Below are 25,169 nucleotides of genomic sequence, written 5' to 3' on the forward strand. Positions count from 1 at the left end.
ACCATTCTTCTTCGTATGTTGCACCCAGCAAGACCATGTGCTTTAACTAAACGGTGAAACTTGGGTCGTTTCCGTCAATGCGTATGATCTCAATGCTCCTTCATCCCTATTTTGGACTTAAACAGCTTTATGCACGGATGGGCATTTAATAGCTTGCACCTCCTGTGCTCAGAAGTTCAAGGCCACCCTTAACTTAATAGTAAGTTCGAAGTCAGGTTACATTAGAAATCCTGCCTCTGTGAATTCAAGGCCAGCCTGGTCTACAAAATGACTCCTCGGAGAGCCAGGGCTACACAGAGAAACCTTGTCTCGAAAAATAAAACAAATAAATAAAAAAGAGAAAAGTTTGCACATATTTGATTCGTGCAGTTTTTACATGTGTGTGCATGCGGCCCGAAAATTATCACCACAAACAAGAGAATTGGTATTTCCATTATGCTCCCAAGTTCCTTTCAGTCGGCTTGCAGTCTTTCTCCCTAGCCACAGCCTACCCCGTCTGTATGGATTCCTCGTGTAACGGTGGACCTGTTACTACTCGCTGTACATTAGTTTACAGCCAGGCACAGTGGCTCAGATCTGCAATCACTCTGGAAGCTGTGGCAGAAAGTTTGCTGCAAGTTCAAGGCCAGTCTGGCCAACATAGTGAAAAAAAAATTTTTTAAACAGGATCTCTCTACATAACCCTGGCTGTGCTGCAACTCACTATGAAGACCAGACTGGCCTCAAACTCATGAGACTGTCTGCCTCTACCTCCCAAGTGCTGGGACTAAAAGCGTGTGCCAGCATGCCACCAAAAAAAAAAAAAAAAATATCTTGGAAAAAGAAGGCAATCCATGGTGTCGCACATCTGTAATCCCAGAAGTTAGGAGGTAGAAGTAGAAGGTAATGGAGTCTCAAGCTAGCCTGAACTATATGAGAGTCTGTCTCACAAAAACAAAAAATCTGAGTCAAACATAGTGGCTTGTAATCCCAGAACTCTCAAGGCTAGGCAGTAGTGCCAAGTAGTGACGTGAGTCCGCCTGGGCTGAGAGAGTTCGTTTCAAGAAAACCAAACCAAATAAACAATATAACCACTTACACTGCGCTGAACTCCTTAACCCAGTCAGAGATAGGGTTTGGGGGGGTGAGAACCCCCACCACAACCTCCACCCCCACCCCGCCTGCCCTTTGTCTCTTTCCATGACTAGGTTTCGGGATGAAGTGTCAAAAAATTTCCCCCTTTTTCCTGAGAATCTGCCTTTTATTTTTCTAGCTGTGCCTTCCTGGAAACAGATAAGATGGTATGTGTCAACTATGTTACCAAACAACATTGTTTCTAATGAAAATGACCCCTACTTGCTAACTTTTATCTAGGCAAGGAATCACCATAGCTTTGGGCTCCTCTTCTAACTGCAGGTTCTCCTTGGGGACCTGGAAGCCAGGCCTGCACACTGAGCTGTTATCAGACCGACTGTTAGCTGGAGGGCATGGAGCTTTGCAAGCAAGGCCTCTCTCGCACCTGCCAGGAACAGATCTTGTCTCCATCATCCGAAGCGTCTGTGCAAAGCTTCCCACTGCCAGGGCTATCTCACATTCTTGCGGCCTGTGTGGATCCTGTCCCAGCTCCTTCTGAACACACCAGCCGGCCCCGGGTTCATGTTCGGTTGGATACTAGAACACACTCTGCCATGGGCACTAGAGCGGTAGGAGCAACACGCTAGCTCTTTCAGACCCCGTGGTTCAATTTGGCCAATGGCCTGAGACAAAAAAAAAAAAAAAAAAAAAAAAAAAAAAAAAAAAAGGTGGAGAAGGAAATTCTGATAGAGTTGGGCAAAGTGGTCCCATCTGTAATACCAAAATTCAAGAGCCGGGGGCAGGCTGGGCATGGGGGTTCATGCCTTTAGTCCCAATACTCAGGAAGCAGAGGTTGGCTGAGTTTCTGGTCTGGTTGGTCTATGTAGTGAGATGCTGTCTCAAAAGAAAGAAAAAGAGCTAGAGGCAGGAGAATCGTGATTTCAAAGCTAGCCTGAGTTGGGTGTGGTGGCATATGCCTTTCCGCACTCAGGATGCAGAGGCAGGCAGCTCTCTGTGAGTTCGAGACCAACCTGGTCTACAGAGTGAGTTCCAGGACAGCCAGGGCTACACAGAGAAACCCAGACTCGAAAAATCAAACAAAAAGGAAGTTTCAGCGTCTGCCGTGTCCAGCAATGTTTGGATGGAATATTTGAAAGTGTCTGTTAAGTCCACCAATCTGTGATGTCATTTAACTGCAATGTCTCCAGAGCTCTTTGTTTTGTGAGGATGATCTATTGATGAGAGCGGGGTGTGGAAATCACCCGTGACTACTGTGTGAGGGTTAAGCTGCAATTCTGTAGCTACCAGTGTTTATTAGGGTATCTGCTATGCAATTCAGCGCAGCTGTGTAGGCGCATAACATGTTTGAAATTGTAAGGTCTTCTTGATGGCTTGTCCCCTCAACCAAAATGGAGCCACTTTTTAAAAATCTCCCCAACTCTCTTTTGTTTGAAGTCTTCATCAGATACTAGATAGAGACACCTGCTTGTTCCCTGGTTCCATTTGCTTAAAAATACCTTTTTCACCAGCACTCGGGAGGCAGAGACAGGGAGATCTCTGTGAGTTCGAGGTCAGCCCAGTCTATGAGCAAGTTCCAGGACAGCCAAGGCTACACAAAGAAACTATGTCTTGAAAAACAAAAGCAAAACAAAAAAACTAAACTCAAATCTAGCCTGGGCTACATAATGAGATACTACCTTTAAAAGGCTTTTTGTTTGTTTGTTTGTTTTGTTTTTTGTTTTTTTAAGGAAAGCTTGACTGCCTACATGAAAGAATCTACCTACTTTTCCTCTGCTGTGAAAAAGTCTGCATTGCATGATGAAATAAACCAGTCCTTAGTCCCTGTGTGAAAGGCAGGCATGGGTTGAAGTCACTCCAAATCCATGCTCAACAGAAGCTGCTCAGTATCCTCTAAAGGGACCTAACCAGACACCCGGCTGCAGGAGGGTTTAATGTAGATTAATGTACATCTGAAATAGGTGTTAGGTTGGTGCAATGAAGGTGGCAGAACAAACCCAGAGAGCCCATGCTTGTGACAGGACTCTAGCTGAAAGAGCGGCTGTGACTGCCAGGTGGACTCCAACTGCATCCAGACTCTGGGTGGGATGGGGGCGGGGTGAGAGAGAGCACAGAGGGCAAGCACAGATAGGCAGGGCTACTCTGAAGCAGCTGACTCGGATCTAAGATCACTGATGGAGGTCTAAAGACAGCTCCCCCTGTAGAAATGAAAGAAACGCTGCGGTAGTCACACCCCTGGGATCCCAGTAGTCAGGAAGCTGGGGCAGGAGGAGCAAGAGTTCCAGGCCTCACTGAGCCTCAGGAAACTGAACAAAAGAGCCAGGCACAGTAGTACATGCGTTTAATCCCAGTACTGGGGAGGCAGAAGAGGGCCTGGCCTACAGATGAGTTTCAGGACAGTCAGGGTCACCCAGAGAGACCCTGTTTCAAAACAAACTATGGGCTAGAACCAGTGAAATGGCTCAGCAGGTAAAGGTGTTTGTCACGAGGCTTGAAGACCCGAATCAGAACCTTGTGACCCACATGACAGGAAGAACTGACTCTCTTAAGTGGTCCTCTGAACTCCGCACACGCACTGTTGCACACAATAAATAATGAGAGCGCTTATTACACTGTACATTGCAGTCAAACCATGGTCCTCTGCTGCCCTCTAGTGGACACTGACTGACAGGAGCGTGAGCATGGCTTAAAACAACAGACTACGTAAAGTAGTTATTATTGGCTAGTTTTTTAGCGTTTTGAGACAGGGTCTCTTAATGTAGTGCAGGCCAGCCCAGAACTCACTATTACAACTCAGACTGGACTTGAACTTAATCAATCCTCCTACCTCAGCCTCCAGAGGTTGGAATTACAAGTATACACCACTATCCCCAGTTCACAATTGGTTATTTTAAAAGGTCTGAGTTGTTTCTTAAGATTAATAAAAACCCTGGTGCTAGAAAGATGGCACAAAAGTTAAGAGTACTGAGCGCTCTTCCAAAGGACCTGGGTTCAATTCCCAGTACCCACATAGCAGCTCACAACTGTCTGTAACCTCAGTTCCAGGGGATCAGACACCCTCACACAGATATACATGCAAACAAAACACCAAAGCACATAAAGTAAATAAATAAATAACAAACCATTTTTAATTAAAAAATAAAACTCTTCATTTACATATAGTATCTAGCAAAACATGCTTTTATACGTAGTAATTTTCACTGTAGTAAGTCACTTAGGAAAAAAAACTATCATATAACACTACGTGACGCATAATTTCTAAAATTACCGCAATAAGGCCAGGTGTGGCTTTGAGTAAAATGATCGTTGATTAGTTGCAATTAACGAACAGACCTGTAAATGCCTGGCAAGGCAATTAGATGTAATTCACCACTGTTAGCTTTTGTCCATCTGTTGTGTGGGATATTGTTTGGTTGTATGTTTGCAGGGCTGGAGGTCAAACCCAGAGTCTTGCACAAGCTAGGCAAGCTCACCGTCCCTAAGCCACATTTGTCAGGGATACTTTAGTTTCCTTAACCTGGCACTTCTCATGGACACATCCCTTGCAGTGTGTAGGAAATCGTGGTGGGAGTCTCCTGTGAGGAATGGGGCTTTTAAAGCAGAGCTGTGATGTGCAATAATCCTCCTGTACATTCGAATTGGTTTAATAAAATGCTGGTTGATCGGTAACCAGGCAGGAAGTAAAGGCAGGGCAACCAAACTAAGGATGATGGGAAGGAGTCGCCAGCCAGACACAGAGGGAGCAGGAGATGAATGTGCCATGCTAATAAAGGTACCACCATGTGGCAGAGTGTAAATAGGGAATATGGGTTAACTTAAAATGTAAGAACTAGTTAGCAATAAGCCTGAGCAATTGGTTGAGCATTTATAAATAATATTAAATCTCTGTATGGTAATTTGGGAAGTGGTCACTGGGTATTTGGGAACAGGCAGGCAGGAGAGAAATGTCCGACCACAGAGCTGCCCACAAAAAGAGCCAGTAGGATTGTTTTGTCGACAGGTTCTCATTCTGTAGCCAATTGGCCTGAAAGTCACTGTATAGATGGTAATGACTTGAACTCACAAAGATCAGCCTGCACTGCCTCCCCAGGACTGGGATTAAAGGTGTGTGCCACCCCACATGACTGTACACTGTATTTTTTGTTCATTCTTATTGCCCAATCAACATTAAGTCCTTTTTTTAGGGCAGGCCTATGTGGGCTTCAACCCACTTACCTAGCACACTTACCAAGTTGTCATGAGAGTGTCTTTGCTTTGGTGTATCTTTTTACCCTTCAACACTTCATTGTGTGTTTCTTAAAAACAGGACCTCCTTTTACACAGCTACAGTATAACAATCAGCTTGGGCCGTGACGCTGATACATTATTACCTGGTTAGTAAGCCTGATAATATTTCGGCAGTTGTTCTCACGCTATTCTTTTTCATTATTTCCTTTTTCACATTTATTTAGTGTGAGGGTGGGGCCAGAAGACAACTTGCAGGCGTTGGTTCTCTCCTTCCACTGAGAGCATTCTGGGGATTGAACTCAGGGTTGGCAGCAAGAGCCCACCCACTGGTCCTCCAATATTATTTCTCATGGCATTTTCTTCCTACCCATTCCTGTCGCTTTGTCCATCTCTTGGCTTTGGCTGTCACCTTTCTATCTTGTTTAATCTGAAATGTCCACTCAACATCCTTTCCTTCATTCACGGCAGGAATGTTTTGAATTGAGCAATCCTCCTGTTGGATGCCCTTCCTCTTGGGCTTTCCTCATTTTTCCTCATGGGCAGTATGACAGTTTGATTATGAAGTGGCCTCCACCAGCTCACAGACTGAATGTTTGGTCTCTAGATGGTGGCGCTATTTTAGATCCTGATTTTTTTTTTTAATGTGACCTCAACTTGTAACCCAAAACTGGCCTCGAACTCATGATCCTCCTGCGTAAGCCTTCTGAGTACTCGGAATACAGGCCTGTGACGCTGTTGCAGTACTGTCTGGGGAGACAGCAGAAACTGTGGGAGGCAAAGCCGTGCTGGAAGAACCTGGTCACTAGAGGTGTGTCTTTGACACACTTTGACAGTTGCATCAATTTCCTGTCTCTTCTCTTTCTCTGTGGTTCCTGTTTGCTGTGAAACAAAGCTTCTACCGTTACCTCCTGCCCAGCACCAGCAGAGCCAAGAATTGTGAAGAACTCTCTGAAACCATGTGCCAAAGTAAATCGTTTCCCCTCTGTCTCCATCAGAGAGATAAGAAAAGACAGCCACAGTCAGACTCAGGTTCAGCCCTGTACCGAGCCTTCTCCGCACTGAAAGCCCTCTGGAGCCTGCCTGTTCCCATTCGACCTTCCAAGTCAGAGCTCTGCAGACATTCTTCTCAAAGGTTTCTGTCACAACCATTCCATGTGCCACTGCAGCACGAAGGCAGCACAGGTCTGAGGCAGATGAAAGAGCCTGGCTGTCCCTGCAGTTTGAATATCCCCACTGTCCTTGTGAGGGTTTCTATTGCTGTGAAGAGACACCATGATAACTCTTACAAAGGAAAACATCTCATTGAAGGGGTTCACTTACCGTTCCAGAGGTTCAACCCATTATCATCATGGCGGAGAGCATGGCGGCAGGCAGGCAGAGACGGTGCTGGAGCTGAGAGTCCTACATCTTGTAGGCAACAGGAAGTCTACTGAGACACTGGGTTGTATCCTGAGCATAGGAAACCTCAAAGCCCACCCTGGCATACTTCCTCCAAGAAGGCCATACCTCCTAATAATGCTACTCTCTATGACCAGTTACATTCAAACACACACACACACACACAAAGTCACAGTAGATGTTGAGAGTGGGGGCACTCTCCTGCAATCCCAGTATTTCGGGGGTGGCAGTAAAAGGATCGAAGTTCCAGTTCATTCTTGAATAGCTCAAGGCTAGCCTGGAAGTCAGGCATGAAAACACACACCTTTGATCATCCTGGCACCCGGGAGATAGAGGCAGGCAGATCTCTGAATTATAGCACAGCTTTGTCTATAGAGTGAGTCCCAGGGTTACATAGAGACCCTGCCAAAAAAAAAAAAAAAAAAGGCCAGCCTGGATTACTGAAACTCTGTGTTAAGATATCTTATTTAAATGAGGGGCTAGAGAGAGAGCTCAGCAGTTGAAAGGACATGCTGCTTTTCAGAGAACCCAGGCCAAGTCTGGTTCCCAGCACCCACGTTGTTTGACTCCTAACCTCCTGTTACTCCAGTTCCAGCGGACCTAACAACCTCTTCTGCCCTTCCAGGTCCCTGCACACATGTGGTCACATACAGACAAGCGGGCACATGCACACACACAAAAACAAAAGTAAATATTTTTAATGTAAAAATAGTGTTGTTGCTATGAGTAAAGGCCCCTGGATTTGATCCCTGGGATTCCCAGCGTGGAAGGAAGGCGAGAACCCACTCCCACTGCTTGTCCTTCGCCCTCCAGGAGCTCTCTGCAGCATGAGTTCACCCACACATGTGCACAAACAAACAATAATATAATTAAGTTAGAATGTAAAATAATAAAAACGAAATGAAAACCTCATGCAGAGATTTAATCCCTACTGTGAATTAGTAAGAGGTCGTCCCTGAAGCCAGGCATAGTGGAGCATGCCATGGCGATGCATGCCTTTGATCCTGGCATTCAGGTGACAGAGGGACCTGGTCTCCTGGAGTTCAAGGCCCAACTGGGCTACAGAGCTGAACGGTCTCACAACAAACCAAACAGCCAAGTCAGCGCCAGTGGGGCTTTTAACCGGTGGCTCGATGGGGAAGGCTCAGCTCCCCTGAGCACATGTGTGAGATTTTGCTGCTCTCTTCCCTCCCGGTCACATACATACCTGGGTCTGAAAGTGGAAGCAAGGAGGACAGAGCCCCACTTCCAGAGCTGGCTTCTCGGTGAGCTCAAACAGCACGTGACAAATTACCAGTATAGTGTTCATTACACCATGTGGGTGCTGGGAATTGAACCCCAGTTCCCTGAGAAAATCAACCAGTTCTCAACCCCTAAGTCATCTCTCCAACCCCTATTCGTTTGGTTTTTGTTTGTTTTTTTTTTTAAAAAAAAAAAAAGCAGGGTATCGTTATATTGTTTAGAAGGGTCTCAAACCCACAATCCTCCCAAGTTCTATATCCAGCCTACAAACTTCTGCTCTGTCTCATACTTGACCACTAAAATCTTACAAATAGCATCCCATGCCTAAAGTATTCAATCATTTCTAGACTGTGTGAGCCTCGCCCTTGTCTTTTATCCTGAGGGACACAATGTTACCACTGGAGGATGTCTATCTCCAGGATTGAATGTCACCAAGAGATAGCTGCTTTAAGGGCACAATGTGGATCTAGACACAATGGCTGGAGTGTTTGTGACTGTGGGAAAAAAATAAGGACTTGGCTGTCTCCCTTGACTCACTGAACTGAAGGATCTGGAAAGTCTACCTTGGAACCTGGCTTTCCAGGTCAGTCTGAAGTAGAGTTAACACAAGTGAAAGGGATACGACATTTTATTAACCAACTGATTGCTTGGGTTATATTTTTTTTAAGTTTTATTTATTATATTTACAGTATTCTGCTTGCATGTATCCCTCATTGCAGATGGTTGTGAGCCACCATGTGGGTGCTAGGAATTGAACTCAGGACCTTTGGAAGAGCAGGCAAAGCTCTTAACCACTGAGCCATCTCTTCAGCCCCTTGGGTTATATTTTTATGTGTATGGGTACTTTGCCTACATGTATGCCTATACATCTTATGTGTGTCTTGTGCCCTAGGAGACCAGAAGAGGGCACCAGAACTCCTGGAACTGGAGTTACAAACAGTTGTGAGTTGCTAGGTGGGTGCTGGGAATCAAAACTGAAACCTCTGGATGAGCAGCCCGTGCTTTTAACTGCTGAACGGTCGCCTGTCTAGCCCTTGTATTATATTCTTTAAACAGCCAGACAGAATGTGAGGTCTGTACTTCTGCGGCATAACACAGGGACAGCCTGTGTCAGACTGAACACTGAGAAGAGATGCCATCTTGCGGTACTTGTTCACACAGATGTTCAGTGACAAAAGGACCTGCAAACTGCCTCCTACTTGCAATGCCCCGGAAGGTTCAGAAGCAATGCCTGGCAATGTCTTCAGCTTGGGACCAAGCCCCAGTCTTAGTGCTGAGCCTCTGAAAACAGGAAAGTCACCAGACATTTAGTAGTCCTCCAGTCTTCTCACACTCTCTCTCTAAGATTTCTTTTCTTCATAATTTGTCTAAGTTGTTTGGACAGGGGGGTTGGGCGCTAGAGAGACAGGTCAGGGTCGTACTATTCATTCAGAGGACTCGATTTCAATGCCTTGCATCCATGGCAGGTGGTTCACACTGTCTGTAATTCCAACTCCAGGGGATCCCATGACCTCTTCTGGCTTCCTAGGGTATAGTTGCAGTTCTTTCTTTGAACTGCCAGCTCCTGAATAATGACACGGAAATTCATTATTAATTTTGAAAACTTGGCCTTATCTTAGGCTTGTTCCCAACTAGCTCTTTTTTTTGAGACAGGATTTCTATGTAGCTTTGGAGCCTATCCTGGAACTAGCTCTTACTAGCTCTTGTAGACCAGGCTGGCTTCAAACTCACAGAGATCCACCTGCCTCTACCTCCCAAGTACTGGGATTAAAGGTGTCACCACCACTGCCCAGCCCAACTAGTTCTTATAAGGTAAATTAACCCATCTGTTTTCATCTACATTCTGCCACATGGCCCATTACCTCTCCTCCTACTGAGCATTGCTGGCAATTTTCCCCTGCCTGATTCTTTCCAGAGTTCTTGTCTCTCCCAGGAAGTCCTGCCTATTCTCTCCTGCCTAGCTATTGGCTATTCAGTTCATTATTAAACCAATCAGAAGGTACCTTAGGCAGGTGAGGTTAAACAGAGACACATCTTCACTGTATACAAAAAGATTATCCTAACACTAGGGAACTATACTCGTGTGCACAATTCCCTCAAAACACACACACACACACACACACACACACGTACGCACGCATGCATGCATGCACATGCGAGAGAGGGGAGGAAGAGGGGGAATATTGTGTCTCTTGATATTTGAATAACAATTTCCATTGCAAGAGAATTAAGATCTTTGAAGGTTTCTCTCATTCATAGAACACAGCCACCATCACTACCCAACTAACACAATTATTACTGTATCTATTATTCAACCCGCATAGAACTTTAAAGTACAGTTCCAGAACATACCTGGGATGTAGCTGGAGAACGCTGTAACAGGTTACCATCACACCAACATAAAGTTACAAGACATCCTGAGATTCCAGCAAACCAAATAACATCACTAGGGTACCAGAATCTTTTTTTTAATTTTTAAAACGATTCGTTTTATGTTTAATTATGTGTGTGTGGGGGGGGGGGGTTGTGTGGGATTAATGTTCACATGCATGCAATTGCTTACAAAGGCCAAAAGAGGGCACCAGACCCTCTGGAACCCTCAGGTGGTTCTGAGCCCTCTCACATGGTAGCTGAACTCTGCAAGAGAGCAGAAGGCACTCAACTTCTGAGTCATCTCTCCAACCCAAAATTTGCCTTTTTCTTTTTTAATGTCTATTTTTTTCTGTATATGCATGCTTTACTTGCATGTATGCATGTGTGCCATGTGCGTGTCAGGTGCCTTTGGAAGTCAAAAGAGGGCATCAGATCGCCTGGGACTGGAGTTACAGATGGTGTGACTTGAACCTGGATCCTCTGGAAGAGCAGTCAGTGCTCCTAATCACTTAAGCAGCTCTCCCACCCCCAATCTGGCATTTCTAATGCTTTGAATCACTCAAGATAAACTTGATAAAAGTGTTTTGCTAAAGTATATTAATTACTCCATGGTTCTATTTGATAATAATTATGCTTATTAGTGTAATTTATTATTTATAAATAACTCAAGTCACTATCAGAACACATAGTTAAGATGTTTTTTGAAACATGGCCTCAAAATAGAATAGCCCAAGCTGTGTTTGAATTTGCAATCCTCCTGCATCAGTCTCTGGGTGCTAGAATCTAGAATCACAAACACAGATTACCCCCTACAGCAAATGCAGCTAATGACTAAGATGTGACATGGGTTTGGCACTCAAAAGGTGTACACCCTGGAATCAGTTACTGATTGCTCTTCTAACTAGAGACCGTCACAAAATGAGTGGAGGGGGCTGGAGGGACGCCTCAGCCGTGAAGAGCACCTGTGACCCTGGCAGAGGACCCAGGTTTGGCTCTCAGCACCCATGTGACAACTCATTACCACTAGTAACTCCAGTCTCAGGAATTTGCAACCTAGGTAATATGAAGACCATGTAGTAAAACGCTTGTAAAACATAGTAAAGGAACTTGGCCAATGAGTCCTTGCTCTTCCAGAATGCAGGCTTTCCTTTAGGTCGTGATTTCTACTGCTGGTTGACATTGATTTCCTCTGACAAGCCACATAGCTAACTTTGGGTGTGGCCTTGACTGTGTAAGGGATGCTCAGATGCTAACAAGACATTATCCTGGGCATTTTGGTAAGATGGTGCTGGAAGGAAATTAACACTGGATCAGTAGACTGATAATGGGGGGGGGCAGAGGCAGGTGAATATCTGAGTTTGAGGCCAGTCTGGTCTATAGAGTGAGTTTTAGGACAGTCAGAGCTATACTGAAAAACCCTGTATAACCAATATAACCCTGTATAACTGTAAAACCAATAAAAACAAAAGTGTAAGCAACCGTTATCTAACCCACTGGAGGCCCACATAGACAAGCAAGTCCTTGAGTTTGCAAGTCAGGCATCTCAGAGGTCCATGTGGTGAAGGTCAGCTCCCCAAGAAGTCATTTCTTAGAATTAGTGGAGTCTGAAGGAGGTGAGGCCTAGTGGGGAGGATTTTAGGTCATTGGGGACATGTCTTTCAAGAGAAAGGTGGTACTGGGCAATGGTGGCCACACCTTTAATTCCAGCACTTGGGAGGCAGTGGCAGCTGGATCTGTGTGAGTTCAAGGCCAGCCTGGTTGACAGAGCAAGTTCCAGGACAGCCAGGACTACACAGAGAAACTCTGTCTAGAAACAAATAAAACAAGAAGATGGTGGAGCTCTGGCCCCATCTCCTTTCTCTCTTTCCCTTCTTGGCCATGAAGTTACTGGTACTGCTCCACCCCCCACTTGTGCTTGATAAGCTGCCTTGGCAGAGGCCCAAAGCAAAGGGACCAAACAGTCATCGGTGAGATCTCTGAACTCATGAGCCAAATCAAATGTCTTCATAAGTTGATTCTTTTCAGGTATTTTATGTGACATTTGTGTTGTGTTTGGAGGTTTTTTTTTAATCAATGAGTAGTAATTGAATAAAAGAATGAATTTGGTTATGACATTTCCTTTACATATTTACATGGAAGTACACATTTTGGTTTTGCTTTGATACAGGGGCTCATTCTCTACCTAGGCTGATCTTGAATTCAAAAGCCTTCTCCCTCAGCCTCTTCAAGGGATGCACTCAAAAGACTTAAGAGGTGTTAAAAAAGAAAAGAAAAAGAAAAAAAGCATATCTGGGAAAGTCAAAACTTTGAAGATTTTTTTTTTTTTTGGTTGTTTTTGAGACAAGGTTTCTCTGTAGCTTTGGAGTCTGTCCTGGAACTAGCTCTTGTAGACCAGGCTGCCCTCAAACTCACAGAGATCTGCCTGCCTCTGCCTCCCAAGTGCTGGGATTAAAGGCGTGCACCACTACCGCCTGGCTGAAGATTCTTGAAGGTCCCTGCCCAGCTTTCGAAAAAGAGCAAACATCTGCTGAGGTTGGGACTGACAGCTGAGCCACAGAGAAGGGACACCATAGGACTGTGAGTTGTTAGTTGGCAACTCGTGCTGGGTGGGCTTTTTAGAGATGCGGTTGCCTTTCTGAGCTATCCATGCTCCTATTGCTAATCCAAATAACAACTCATAGGTTCACCAACTTGGACTTTGGTGTAACCGTTAGTATGTTATGACTTCCACTTTTTGGAAGTAAATGGATGTGTGTGTCTGTGTGTGTTGTGTCTCCCTAGGAAAAAGTCCCTTTCACAAGCACCTCATATTCTCTTTCCCTTCTCTCCCCCTCCTCCTGTTCTTCTTCTCCACCTACTCCACCACACCCCTCCTTCCAATCAGGGTAAGGCATCCATTTTCTCCTGTCTTCAGATACCAGAGCCCCTGGTTCTCAGAACAGACCTGTCCTAATTAGATTGACTGAAAACTTGACACAGGTTAGTCATCTTAAAGGAAAGGTTCTGCAGAGAGGAACTGCCTATTGGCATGTCTACAGGGGGGTCAATTATCAACAGATGCAGGGGGCCCAGCCCATTGCAGGCAACACCACCCAGGAAAGTGGTCCTGTGCAAAAAGGCAGCTGACTAAGCAGGAACCTGAGAATGAGCTAACCGGCAGCATCTCTTCCCAGTTCTTTCCAGGTTCCTGCCTGACTTCTCTCGGTGGCGGATTGTGATCTGAAATGCAAGCCAAATGTGGTAGTTTGAAAGGAAGTGCCCCCCAAAGGGAGTGGCACTGTTAGGAGGTGTGGCTTTGTTGGAGGAAGTGTGACACTGTGGGGGTGGACTTTGAGGTCTCTTTAACTCAGGCTTCCCTCAGTTTGACAGTCAGTCAACTTCCTGTTGTCTGCAAGATGTAGGACTCTCAACTACTCCAGCACCACGTCTGCCTGCAGGCCGCCATGCTCCCCTTCATGATGATAATGGACTGAACCTCTGAAACTGTAAGCATGTCACCTCAATTAAATCTAATTAAATGTTTTTTCTTTATAAAACTTGCTGTGGTCATGGTGTCTCTTCACAGCAATAGTAACCCTAACTAGGACACCAAATAAACTCTTTTCTCCTCTATGTTACTTCCAGTCTGAGTGTCTTACCACAGAAACTAGAACCACTCCCACACTTCCCTGCCCCGAGGCCTGCAGCCATGGGATAAATTAGACCACATGCTTTACTGGCTCTCCAGCTGTACAGACAGCAGATGGCGGGATTCCTCGGGCTCTATAATCGCATGAGCCAATTCCTATCTAAACCTCTTCTTATAAATCTATATATATCCTATTGATGTGTTTCTCTGGAGAGCTATCACTAATACACAAATGTGCTCTGGCCTTCCCTGTCTAGGTAGCGGTGGTGCATTAGAGCAGAATTCGCTCTGGGGATTGCGCCTTAGGAGCAAGGAGCTTCTTAAACTCTGAGTATTCTGGCTTTGTCCATTCACCCTGCCCTCCTCCTGCCCTAGTCCCTTGCTGACAAAGCATGCAGACACAGGAGCAAATACAAATCCTTTCTTTCCAGATCAAATGTGCCCTGGTTTCTGACATTTCATAACAAAGGGGTTGGCCATCCACATTCCTCTGCATTGACTGATCTGTCCCTGGATGCAGAAATCGCTGTGTTCTAAAGCACTGCAAGCCTGCAACCCCTCTTTCCCTTGCTATCAGAAGCCTTGGGGTAGCCTAACATGTCCCCCTTGAAATTTTTCAGGGGTTTTTTCTTCCCCCACCCCCCACCAAAAAAACCTGAATCATCAGATAAGGTGTATATGACTGTAATTCTAAAGCTTAGAGGGCTGAGGCAGGGGGATCTCAAGTTCCAGGGCAACCCGAACTACATTCTGAAATCTGCTCTTATAAAAAATAAGGATAGGAGGCTGGGCATGGTGGTGCATGCCTTTAGTATCCCCATTCTGGAGACAGAGGCAGGTGGATTTCGCCCAACCTGGTCTACATAGTGAGCTCCAGGGCAGCCAGGACTACATAGATAAAATTTAGCCCAAGAAAAAAAAGCAAGCAAAAATAAAAAAAAAACCCCACCCAAAACAGAAAGACAAACAAAAACAAGAACAGAAGGCCGAAGAGATGAACTGGTAATCAAGAGTACTCACCTCAGGTCAAGAGCACCCGAGGTTCTGTCCCTAGCACAACACCGGGCGGCTCAGAACCTCCTGCAACTGTGGATCCAGGAGATCCAGTGACCTCTTGGGGCCTCTGAAGACATACACACAAGCGGTACCCATAAACACAGATACACACACACACACACACACAAAAAAAAAAGTTATGACTTTAAAAAGAAACCTAATGTCCCAATAAATTTGTCATTTATAGTTTTACTAGTGAAGCTCTCCAGTGAATAAAGCACACTGCAAATACAGAGCCCCCAAATGAGTTATTCGGGGTCTTGTTCTCATATGTGTTCCAATTTGGTCACCAGACTTGGAGAAAAGTTTTCAACATCAAAGACTTAGTCTATGAAAACCAAACCAAAGATACGACCAGACGGGGCATCTTCTTGCTTACATAACTATCATTTCGGCCAAACCTCACTTAGGACAGGCACCTCCTTCCCACACATATGGCCTGGACCTCTGGGTTGCACAAAGCAAATAGAAGCAACTGAAGGATGATAAAGAATTTCACACTATGGCCTTGAAAACACATCTTCAATCACCAGTGGAAATTAATAGAGTGATTTCCACGTGGCATGTACTCTAATCCCAGCTACTCAGATGTCTGGGGCAGAAGGTTCAAACTTGAGACCAGCCTGCGTAACATAGTAAGTTGTAAAAAAGAAAAAAAAAAAAAAGACTGAAGAGATTACTCAGCAGCTACCAGCGTTTGCTTTGCTTTGGCTATCCTGGAACTCAGAGATCCACCTGCTTCTGCCTCCCAAGTGCTGGGATTAAAGGTGTGTCCACACCACCCAGCTTTGTCTTTCTTAAAGAGAACTGGAGTTTGTTCCCAGCACCCACCCCAGGCAGTCCATTATGTCCTGTAATTCCAGCTCCAGGAGATCCAGTACCCTCTCTGTGCACACGTGCAGTTGCACACCCAAAACACACATGCACATAAATAAAACTGTCTTGGAAAGCAAAAGAAACTGGTGCTGGAAGCATAGTATACACACTATCTAGACAATGATAAATGGAGGTAGCAGAAAGAGTTAAGCATACTTTGCCTCTGTGGGAACGCAGCTGAGAAGCTGGGAATGATTGCGATGTGTGATGATTGCTTCTGCATGATGTGATGGTTTAATTTCATGCATGTATTAGTGGGGGGAAAATGGAAAAAAAACTTTCAAAGAAAAATGACTGTAAGTTTCTTTTTCCTTGTGTAGTATTGTTTCATTCTGGAATCTTCCAATTAAGCTTTTAGCTAAACACGTAAATATGATAATGATAATTATTCAGGAATTGAGAGGTTTGTGAAAACACTGTGTGCCATTAGAGTAATCAAGCTAAGCTCTCACACATCTTGGCTTTTCAGGATAATTATACCACACTGGAGGCCCAGACGGGGTGAATGAGAAAGCCATGGGTATCTGCCACATAGGAACAAGAAAACACCAAACAGAATTACTCAACTGGCAATTGAAATTTGCAGTTAATGTAGCACACAACAAGAAAGGAATTGGAATGCTTGGAGTTGGGGGCAAAACATTTATTTTTTAAAAAACCAAACATAGGACAGAAGAAATATCCCATGTTTTAACCCCTTGAGTTAAGACACAGTCTTTAAAGTTGAAACTAGTTCCTTTTACACAGTCTGTTTTTTTTTAAGACTTAAAAAGTTTTAGGTGTGCATGAGTGTTTCGTCTGCATACATGTCTGTTTGGCACATGCACGCCCAGTGGCTCTGAAGTCAGAAGAGGGCATCAGATCCCCCAGAAACTGGGGTTACAGAATGTTAGCCATCATATGGGTGTTGTAATCCCCAGGAACCGGAGTTACAGAATGTTAGCCATCATATGGGTGCTGTGATCGCCGGAAACTGGACTTACAGAATGTTAGCCATCATATGGGTGCTGTGAACCGAAGCTGGATCCTCTGCAAAAGCAAGTGTGCTTAGCTGCTGAGCCGTCTTTTCAGCCTCCTGCTCATCCACATTTCACTTTTCCATTTTAGGTAGCCTCACTGTGGAACCCAGGCTAGCAAAGGCCTCAAGCTTCCTGTCTCCAAAGGAGGGTTACAGGCATGTATCACCATCTGCTGCCACCCCCTGCTCAGTTCAACTCCCAACTGAACTGTTGTAGTAACTACTTCCTCTGGAAAGAGAGGAGACTTAAGATTCCCAAAGCTAACCAAACGTGAACCGAGGAAGCTCAGAAAAGTAAGAAGATTCACGAGGCCTTTCCCCAAGCTTCTACCTCCAGCTCGGGTAGGCAGCTCCAGAGATGCAGCTTTTGGGATTGGTTTGTTTCAGTGACGTTGCTGTGTTCCTGTGAGTAAGCCAAATGAACATGTGCTCCTCGGCTAGACTCGGGTGCAGTCATTTGCTCCTTGGCTAGATTTGGGTGCAGTCATTTGCTCCTCCGCTAGACTCGAGTGTGGTCATTTGCTCATGGGCTAGACTCAGGTGCAGTCGCTTCTTCTGTCTGTGGATAACCCCTCCCTGATATGAATTGATTTTGTTCATCTCCCCCAGGAAAAGTCACACAACTGCTCGTATCCTAGTTGACTAGAGAGAAAAAGCCTTGCCCTCTCTGGGAAAACTATTGACTCCAGTCACTTCAGTTCTGGATCTAGCATAAGATGTAAAGGAAGGCCTGGCAGTGGCAGTGCATGTTTTTATCCCAGCACTGGGGAGGCAGAGGCAGGCAGATCTCTGTGAGTTCAAGGCCAACCTGGTCTACAGAGTGAGTTCTAGGACAGTCAGGGCTACACAGAGAAACCCTGTCTCGAAAAACAAACAAACAAAAGATATAAAAAAATGCAATCTATATGATTGCAATATGAGAATTAACAATGGCTTTATATGTATTTATTATGTGACAATAAATCATAGTATTGGCAACAAAGGAAAAAGAAGCAAATTTTCAGGGGTTAAAAATTGTTCTTTTTTGGTTGTTTTTGTTTGTTTGGTTGGGCTGGGTTGTTTTTGCTTTTTGGTTGTTTTTCTTTTTGGTTTCTTGTTGTGTTTTATTGTTGATGTTTGTTTTTTATTTTCTTGAGACAGCAGTGTCTTACTTTGTAGTCCAGGCCTGGAACTCACAATTCTCCTGCCTCAGCCCTCCCAAGTGTGGAACTACAGTTGTGCAACACTATGCCTAGTTAAATTTAAACAACCTAAGTGCACATTCTGAAACTGAAAAGATTATACTTAGCGGGATGGCTAGCTGGTTAAAAGCAGGACAAGAGGGGCTGGAGAGATGGCTCAGCAGTTAAGAGCACTGGTTGCTCTTCCAGAGAACCTAGGCTTGATTGCCACAACAGTCTGTAACTCCAGTGCCAGGGTATTTAACACTCTCTTCTGGCCTCTATAGTGATACACACTTGTTCTGCAGGCAAAACACCCATATACATCAATTAAAAGTAACAAAAAGCATTTTTTAAAAGATCACTACAAGAAAGAATAATTGAAATCTGGAGTACTTACTTAGTATGCACATCTAAGGCTCCAAGTTCAACTCCTAGCACCACACACACACTCAAAGAGAGAAATATATACCATGTGGACACCCACGCCTTTAATCCCAGTGCTCAGGAGGCCCAGGCAGGTGGATATCTTTGAGTTCAAGACCAGCCTGGTCTACATAACAAACTCTAGGGCAGCCAGAGATACATAGAGAGATCTTGTATCAAGACAACAACAACAAAAGATTTTGTGAGCTTCCTAGTTTGGGTCACTATTGGTGTGATAAAACACCATGACCAAATGGCAACTTGGGGAGGAAAGGGTTTATTTCACTTATACTTCTAGGTAACAGGGAAGTCAGGGTAGGAACCTAGAGACAGGAATTGATGCAGAGGCCATGGAGTCAGCACAGCACAGAGTATACACACTACCCCATCCCATATACACACAAATATTAAGACAAAGGAAAGCAGGAAATAAGAAACAAAGAAGGAGGAGGAGGAGAGGAGGAGGAGGAGGAGGAAAACAAGAAAAAGGAGAAGAAAAAGAAGGAAGAAGGAAGAAGAAGAAGAAGATGATGATGATGGTGGTGGTGGCCAGAGCAGATGTGAAGAGATTCCAAGTCAGGATCAAAACTAAATTTGAATAAAAACACAAAAGTTGGGTTGGGGAGATGACTTGGTAAACTCCTTGCCACAAAAGTAGGAGGACCTGAGTTCAATTCCCAGGATCCACACAAAAAAGAAAAACAAGCCAGTTGGTGGTGACACACACCTTTAATCCCAGCATTTGGGAGGCAGAGACAGGCGGATCTCGTGAGTTCAAGGCCAGCCTGGTTTACAGAGTAAGTTCCAAGACAGGCTCCAAATCTACACAGAGAAACCCTGTCTCGAAAAAACCAAGAAAAGAAAAAAGAAAGTGGTGTAAATCCCTATAATTCCAGTACTGGGGAGGTGGATACAGAAACACATATATGGAATTTGCTGGCCAGTGAGTTAAGTTAAGCCAGGAAGTTCAAGGTTGCAGTGAAAGACCCTGTCTCAAAAATAAGGTAGAGAGCAACTTAAAAAGTTTGACCCCTGATCAACTTTGACCTCTGGTCTCCACATACATGCGCACATGGTCACACCCAAGCATGTGTAACTTCAAACACAAGTGTACACACACATGAAAAACACAAAGCTTAAGTATATGTGTCTTAGGGTTTCTATTGCTGTGAAGAGACACTATGACAATGACAACTCTTATAAGGAAAACATTGAATTGGGGTGGCTCATCTACAGTTTCTGGGTTTCAGTCCATTATCATCATGACGGAGGATGGTGACACTCAGGCAGACGTGGTGGTGGAGCAGCTGACAGTCCTATATCTTGCAAGCAACAGGAAGTCAACTGACTGTCACAATGAGTGAAGCTTGAGGAAAAGACCTCAAAACCGACCCCCACAGTGACATACTTCCTCCAACAAGGCCGCAACTCTTAAGAGTGCCACTCCCTTTGGGGGCCATTTTCTTTCAAACCACCACAATATGTTATTACAGCATAATAAGTAAAGAGTATGGAGCACCTAACATTGCCATAGGAAAGCGGAGCGGTTATATCCCTATTCATCATAAGCAAAGCTGACTTCACAAAATGATTAGATAGACTATCCAGAATGATGAATTACGAACTGTAAAATATAAAGTAGAATTAACAAGATTGATTGCTAAGTACCAAGATAAGAATCTCTGTTCTCAAGACTGGGTACTATATTGACCTATCTTTCCTCTTATGTTTTTGGTTTTGGTTTTAAGATAGGGTCATATGAACCGGGTGGTGGTAGCGCGGGCGGTGGTGGCGCATACCTTTAATCCCAGCACTTGGGAGGCAGAGGCAGGCGGATCTCTGTGAGTTCGAGGGCAGCCTGGTCTACAAGAGCTAGTTCCAGGACAGCTAGGACTGTTACACAGAGAAACCCTGTGTCAAAAAACAACAAAAAAGGCAAATGGAGATTTGTTAAGCTCACTTTTGAAGCCCGCAAATCCAAGATCGGTTGTCTTATTTATTTATCTGATTGTGAGAGATGTCACCTCCACAAATGAGTCACATAGTTGAGAGCATATAGCACATTCAAGAGGGAAGCAACAATATGGTGAGACAGGAAGCCAGACAGCGGGTAAAGAGAAGTCAGCTTTGCTCTTTCTGTAACATCTTCCTCTTCAAAGAACTTCTCAAGACCAGCACTCATCCATTCGTCCAAGCGTGAAGCCTCTAATAACCCAATGACTTACTACTAAGCCCCACCTCCCAGCTCTTGAGAGGCATAGGTAGGGAGACCTCTGTGAGTTCAAGGCCAGCCTAGTCTACACTTGTAGGATGCCAGGTTAGAGAGTGAGAGCCAGTCTCAAATCTAACAAACAAACAACAATAACTTCTGCTGTTTGTCAGCTGGCAAGAGGACTTCAGTGGGTAAGAGCGATCTGCTGCTAAGCTTGATGGCCTCAGATTGATTCCCAGAATCCACACGGTGAACTGATTTCTCCCAGCAAATTGTCCTCTCGCCTTGGGTGCTATGGCACGTGTGTATCCACATAAACACATGCATGCACACTACTATTCCTCAATATTGCCCCAGGGAGGACTAAATCTTACAGGAGTTATCAGGAGATACATTCAAATCATAACAAACACAAGTCATAGGACACTGATGACCTTAGGAGCCATGGATAAAGGCAGTTTATTTGGGGAGGAAGAGGAGGTAGATGCAGTAATGGAGAAGTTATCAAATTGGCAATTAAATGTACTATGTAATTAGGGCAGGGGGTATAGCTCTGTATTGGAGCACTTACCTAATATGCATGAGGCCCTGAGCTTCATCACCAGCCAGCACAATGGAAGAAAAACCAATGGAGGAGGCAGAAGTCATGGGGTGGTATGTTTGTGTGTGTGGTGTATGTACTAGAAGCCAGGAGGTGTGGAAGGGAGATTTGAGTATTGGATATTGTCAGTTTGTAAAACCTGACCATGGAAAGAATGTGCTCACTGTGGACGCATGAGAAGGCAACTTCGGTCTGAGGCCTAGAATGGGAAGGAAAGTCAAACATAAGTTTTGCACACTCTGGCACTGACTTTGTACTGAAGCAGGGACCTTGAAGCTATTGTGCACCAATCACATCACAGCTCATTAACCTCTCTTGCAATCCCCACTTGAACACCCAGATAATCACCATGCATTCACTCAGCTCACCAGACATCCTGCTTGCTGCCTGAGCTCTGCAGTCACCCCAGTTGTTCATTCTTGCAGCAAAAATCTACAGCGCAGCTGCCCTGTGCCAGTTGCTACATTTGGCCCTGATGACGCAAGCGGTGACCAAAAACAACATCCCTTCCTCAAAATATTTGCATTTTAGTGAAGGAGTTAGACACACACCTATGATTAGACATAGTAGGAACGGGGGTGGGGACAAGCCAAGTAGAGGGGTGTAAAATGAGGGCTGTGGTTGTATTGTAAACAAATCATCTCAGGGAGGCTTTGAGCAGAGTGTAATGAATTGTGAAAACTCTGGGTAAAGAAGGTATGCTTGGAACAGTATGGAGTTGTGTAACAAGAAGCTAAATCCACGTCCTTATAAGCAGTCTGGTTTTCGTTTTGTGTAACATGTAATCTGTGGAGAGTATTGGAGAGGAGAGATGTCATCTGAATTGATTTGAACAAGAGTCTACCATCCCTTGCTACCTGAACATGATGCTCTGGCTACTGTGCTAGGAAAAACATACTAGGAATAAGAGAAGTAGATTATTCTTAGGAGACTACTGCGAATAATTCTGGCCAGAGTAATGGAGGCTTCTTGTAGAGTTGTATGGAGATGATCCAAACTGAACAGACAGGATTTACAGTTAGGATAGATGTGGGGGTGAAGGAGAAGTAAATCGAGGGTTAGGGGCTTCGTGGCTAAGTAAACGGTTCCAGTGCCAGTTACCTCAGAGAACAACTCTAGAGGGACGAGTCTGTAGTACAACCGAGCACAGCTACAGCTTTGGACACCGTTTTAAGATGTCAGTTTGGCATCCGAACGGAGAGACAGACGATCGCTGTTCAGAAACTGGAGTTGACAGTGCTGTAGAGAGGCACTTGGGACTTGTTAGTGTCCAGTGGCATCTTGAAAACTGGGAGCCCGGAACAAGCCATTTGAAAAGAGTTGGACCCGGCAGGAAGGAGAAACAAGTTTTTGGGATACAGTCCCAGCGCTTCCTGGAGGAGCAGCCTTTGGGGGTGACACTCGGTAGGCAATGCTGCTGCTCTGGCACGACAGCGAGAGCTACGTGACCCGCGGATGACTGGCAGCTGGCCATGAGCTACCAGGCGACCGCTTACAAAGACACCGGGCTCGTGACAAAGTACTGGCTGCCTAGAAATGGCGGAGGCCGCAGTCAGCGTCACCAGGCGGGATGAGAGCTCGCCACGCGGCGTCTGGGTGCCCTGAAGAAACTTCCGTCTCTCCGAAACTCCACCGGAGCGAAAGCCGGCGAGCAGCTTCGTCTACCGTACCCGAAGCCACCGCAGAGAAAGCCACGGACGGCCCGGTACTCGCCGAGTCTCGCGAGAGAGCACGCGGCCTCGCCCTCCCAGCGTGCCCCGCGCCGCCGCCGCTGCCGCCGCCGCCGCCGCGCCGCGGTTTGAGGGCGGGAGGCTGGGGGGAGGGTAGCGGAGCCGGCGCAGCCGCCATGTTGGCTGTGAGGCGGCTTCTGTGAGGTGCCGATTGAGCGAGCGAGCGGGCGGGCGTGCGGAGCGGCGAGCGCAGCGCGGGATCTGCCTGAGTGCGAGCGGCGAGCGACGGCGGCGACGCCATGAGCGGGGGCACTCCTTATATCGGCAGCAAGATCAGCCTCATCTCCAAGGCGGAGATCCGCTACGAGGGCATCCTCTACACCATCGACACCGAGAACTCCACGGTAGCCCTCGCCAAAGGTACGGCGGGGCAGGCCTCGGGCTTGGGGAGCGCGGGCCGGGCGCCCGGCGGCCCTCGCGCTCTTCTTCCTCAGGGGAGGCCGCTTCCTCGCTCCCGGTCCCCCCAGCGACGAGGGCCCGGGGCGCGGCCTCTCCCGGTTACCCGGGCCGCTTCCTTCCCCGGAGCTCCGCGCCTTCCATCCGGGAAACTCCGGGAACGAGTGCGCGGCGCCCGGGGCGGGGCGCTCCTGAAGTCCCGGGAACCCGCCGGAGAACACACCCAGGTTCGTGGCTTCCGAGACCGAAATTCGGCCGTTCCGTCTTCTGACCCGCGGAACAAAGCCGGAGGAGTCCAAGAATCTGTCCGCCTACCTTGAGTTGAATGCGGATATGTGGGTTCCTCGGCACCCATGTTTCTCAGCGTTCTTCGTCTCGGTTGCTTGCGACGGTGCTCGAGTGAAGTCCCGAGCAGGGTGCTCAAAAGTTTGGGTTTGCGCCGCAGACGTGTGCACGCCATGGGCCATTGGAACGGTCGAGCCGATCGCATCCGGTTTCTTTCCTCCGTGATTGTTACCTGGTAAACCGAAATTCTGGTGCAAGCATCTCTTTAGGGTGCACGTTAAAATGCTTGCTTGCTGTCCCCACGGCCCTCTTTTCTGGAACCCTGGTAGAAAGGAAAAGTTCACGTTTGATGATCCAGGACTCTTGTGCACGATTCAGATCCAGTATTTTCGGGGCGCTGACCGGTTCCGCTGGACGTATTCCACGGGTAGAGGGTATTGAGTTAAAGAAAGGGGACCATCCCTACCCCATAGCGTTTAACGTCCGGACAGTCTGTGAGTTTTGTTTCCGTTCACACGTGCTGGGCCTTTGCCAGGAAAGCAAAAAGAAAATAAACTTGAGCTTCAGATCTTAGAGGAAGCCCTACAACGGCTTGTTATTTTCCCCACACCTGGTGGAATTTTAAGACCCGCGTACTACGCTAGGAAAAGAAGTCTGGGGATAGGAATGGGAGAGTCGTTCCAGAGTACCAAACAAGTTTTAATGACCCATTTTCAGATGTTTTGGTGAACCCTTTTAACAGCATTTGTTTTGGGACAAATGGACGTAGGCAAGGAAATTTTTTATGTAGGTGAACCATCCCTGATAGGGATTAAGGGTTCCGTCTGATGGGCAGAGCTCTCACCTAGAAAGTGGGAGATCTGAATCCCATCTCCAATACCAGAAGAGCAACGCTTTAAAAAGGTACACTATAAAAGAGTAGGGTGGTATTTTCCACAGTTGCATCATGGTGATACTTGTGTAATTTTTAGCAATTTGCTTTTAAAACATCCTTGAATCTGACACTTGAAAAGTTAAGAAGCCTGCTTTTAAAAACGCAGAATGAAGCCTGGCATTCTGCCTATAGCCCCAGCTATTCCAAAGGCTTCTTGAACTAAGGAACTTTGGGGCCTGCTTAAGCAATACAGGTGGGTCTTCTTAGAAAGCAGATAAGTACAGGTATCTCAGTTGATAAGAGTGCTTGCTTATCGTGCATAAGATCCTGGGTTCAATCCCCAGTGAGAAAAACTGGGTGTGGGTGGTGCATGCCTGTAATTCCACTAGAGAGTTGGAGGTAGGAGGTCAGGCATTCAAGATCTGCCTGGTATACATGAAAGCCTCTCAGAAAAGACAAAAACTGAAAAGCCAAGAAGTACCCCGTATCTTCCTCTTTGCCTTGTGGAATACTGTACCACATCGCCTGCTTTCATCTTTGTAAACACTCACTGTACTTCAGGATGTATGACTCTCTTTAGTAGTTATTAAAAGACT

At 45.9% G+C, this 25,169-nt stretch overlaps 1 protein-coding gene and 1 long non-coding RNA gene across 7 annotated transcripts in view; one reads left to right on the forward strand and one right to left on the reverse strand.

Moving 5' to 3' along the window:
• Positions 1-4,173: 4,173 nt before the first annotated feature.
• Positions 4,174-22,979, reverse strand: LOC125409646 (uncharacterized). 3 transcript variants are annotated; one of them, XR_015737898.1, is made up of 4 exons: positions 22,390-22,979; positions 21,259-21,487; positions 14,960-15,062; positions 8,759-9,502 (listed from the first exon to the last, which is right to left on the reverse strand). It is a non-coding gene; the product is annotated as an uncharacterized LOC125409646 (long non-coding RNA). The 3 variants fall into 3 exon arrangements; XR_015737900.1 differs by lacking the exons at positions 8,759-9,502; positions 14,960-15,062 and adding an exon at positions 4,174-6,555; XR_015737899.1 differs by lacking the exon at positions 14,960-15,062.
• A 263-nt stretch (positions 22,980-23,242) lies between these two features.
• Lsm14a (LSM14A mRNA processing body assembly factor) overlaps positions 23,243-25,169 on the forward strand; it is a 50,151-nt gene continuing 48,224 nt past the window's right edge. For all 4 annotated transcript variants that reach the window (XM_048448763.3, XM_048448762.3, XM_048448765.3 and 1 more), the window contains exon 1: positions 23,243-23,378. In XM_048448763.3, coding sequence (XP_048304720.2) covers positions 23,258-23,378 — 121 coding nt within the window. In that variant the 5' untranslated portion in view covers positions 23,243-23,257. The remainder of the gene's footprint in view (positions 23,379-25,169) is intronic.

The sequence above is a fragment of the Myodes glareolus genome, chromosome 1, assembly GCF_982192425.1.
Source record: "Myodes glareolus chromosome 1, mMyoGla1.1, whole genome shotgun sequence".
Lineage (NCBI taxonomy): Eukaryota > Metazoa > Chordata > Mammalia > Rodentia > Cricetidae > Myodes > Myodes glareolus.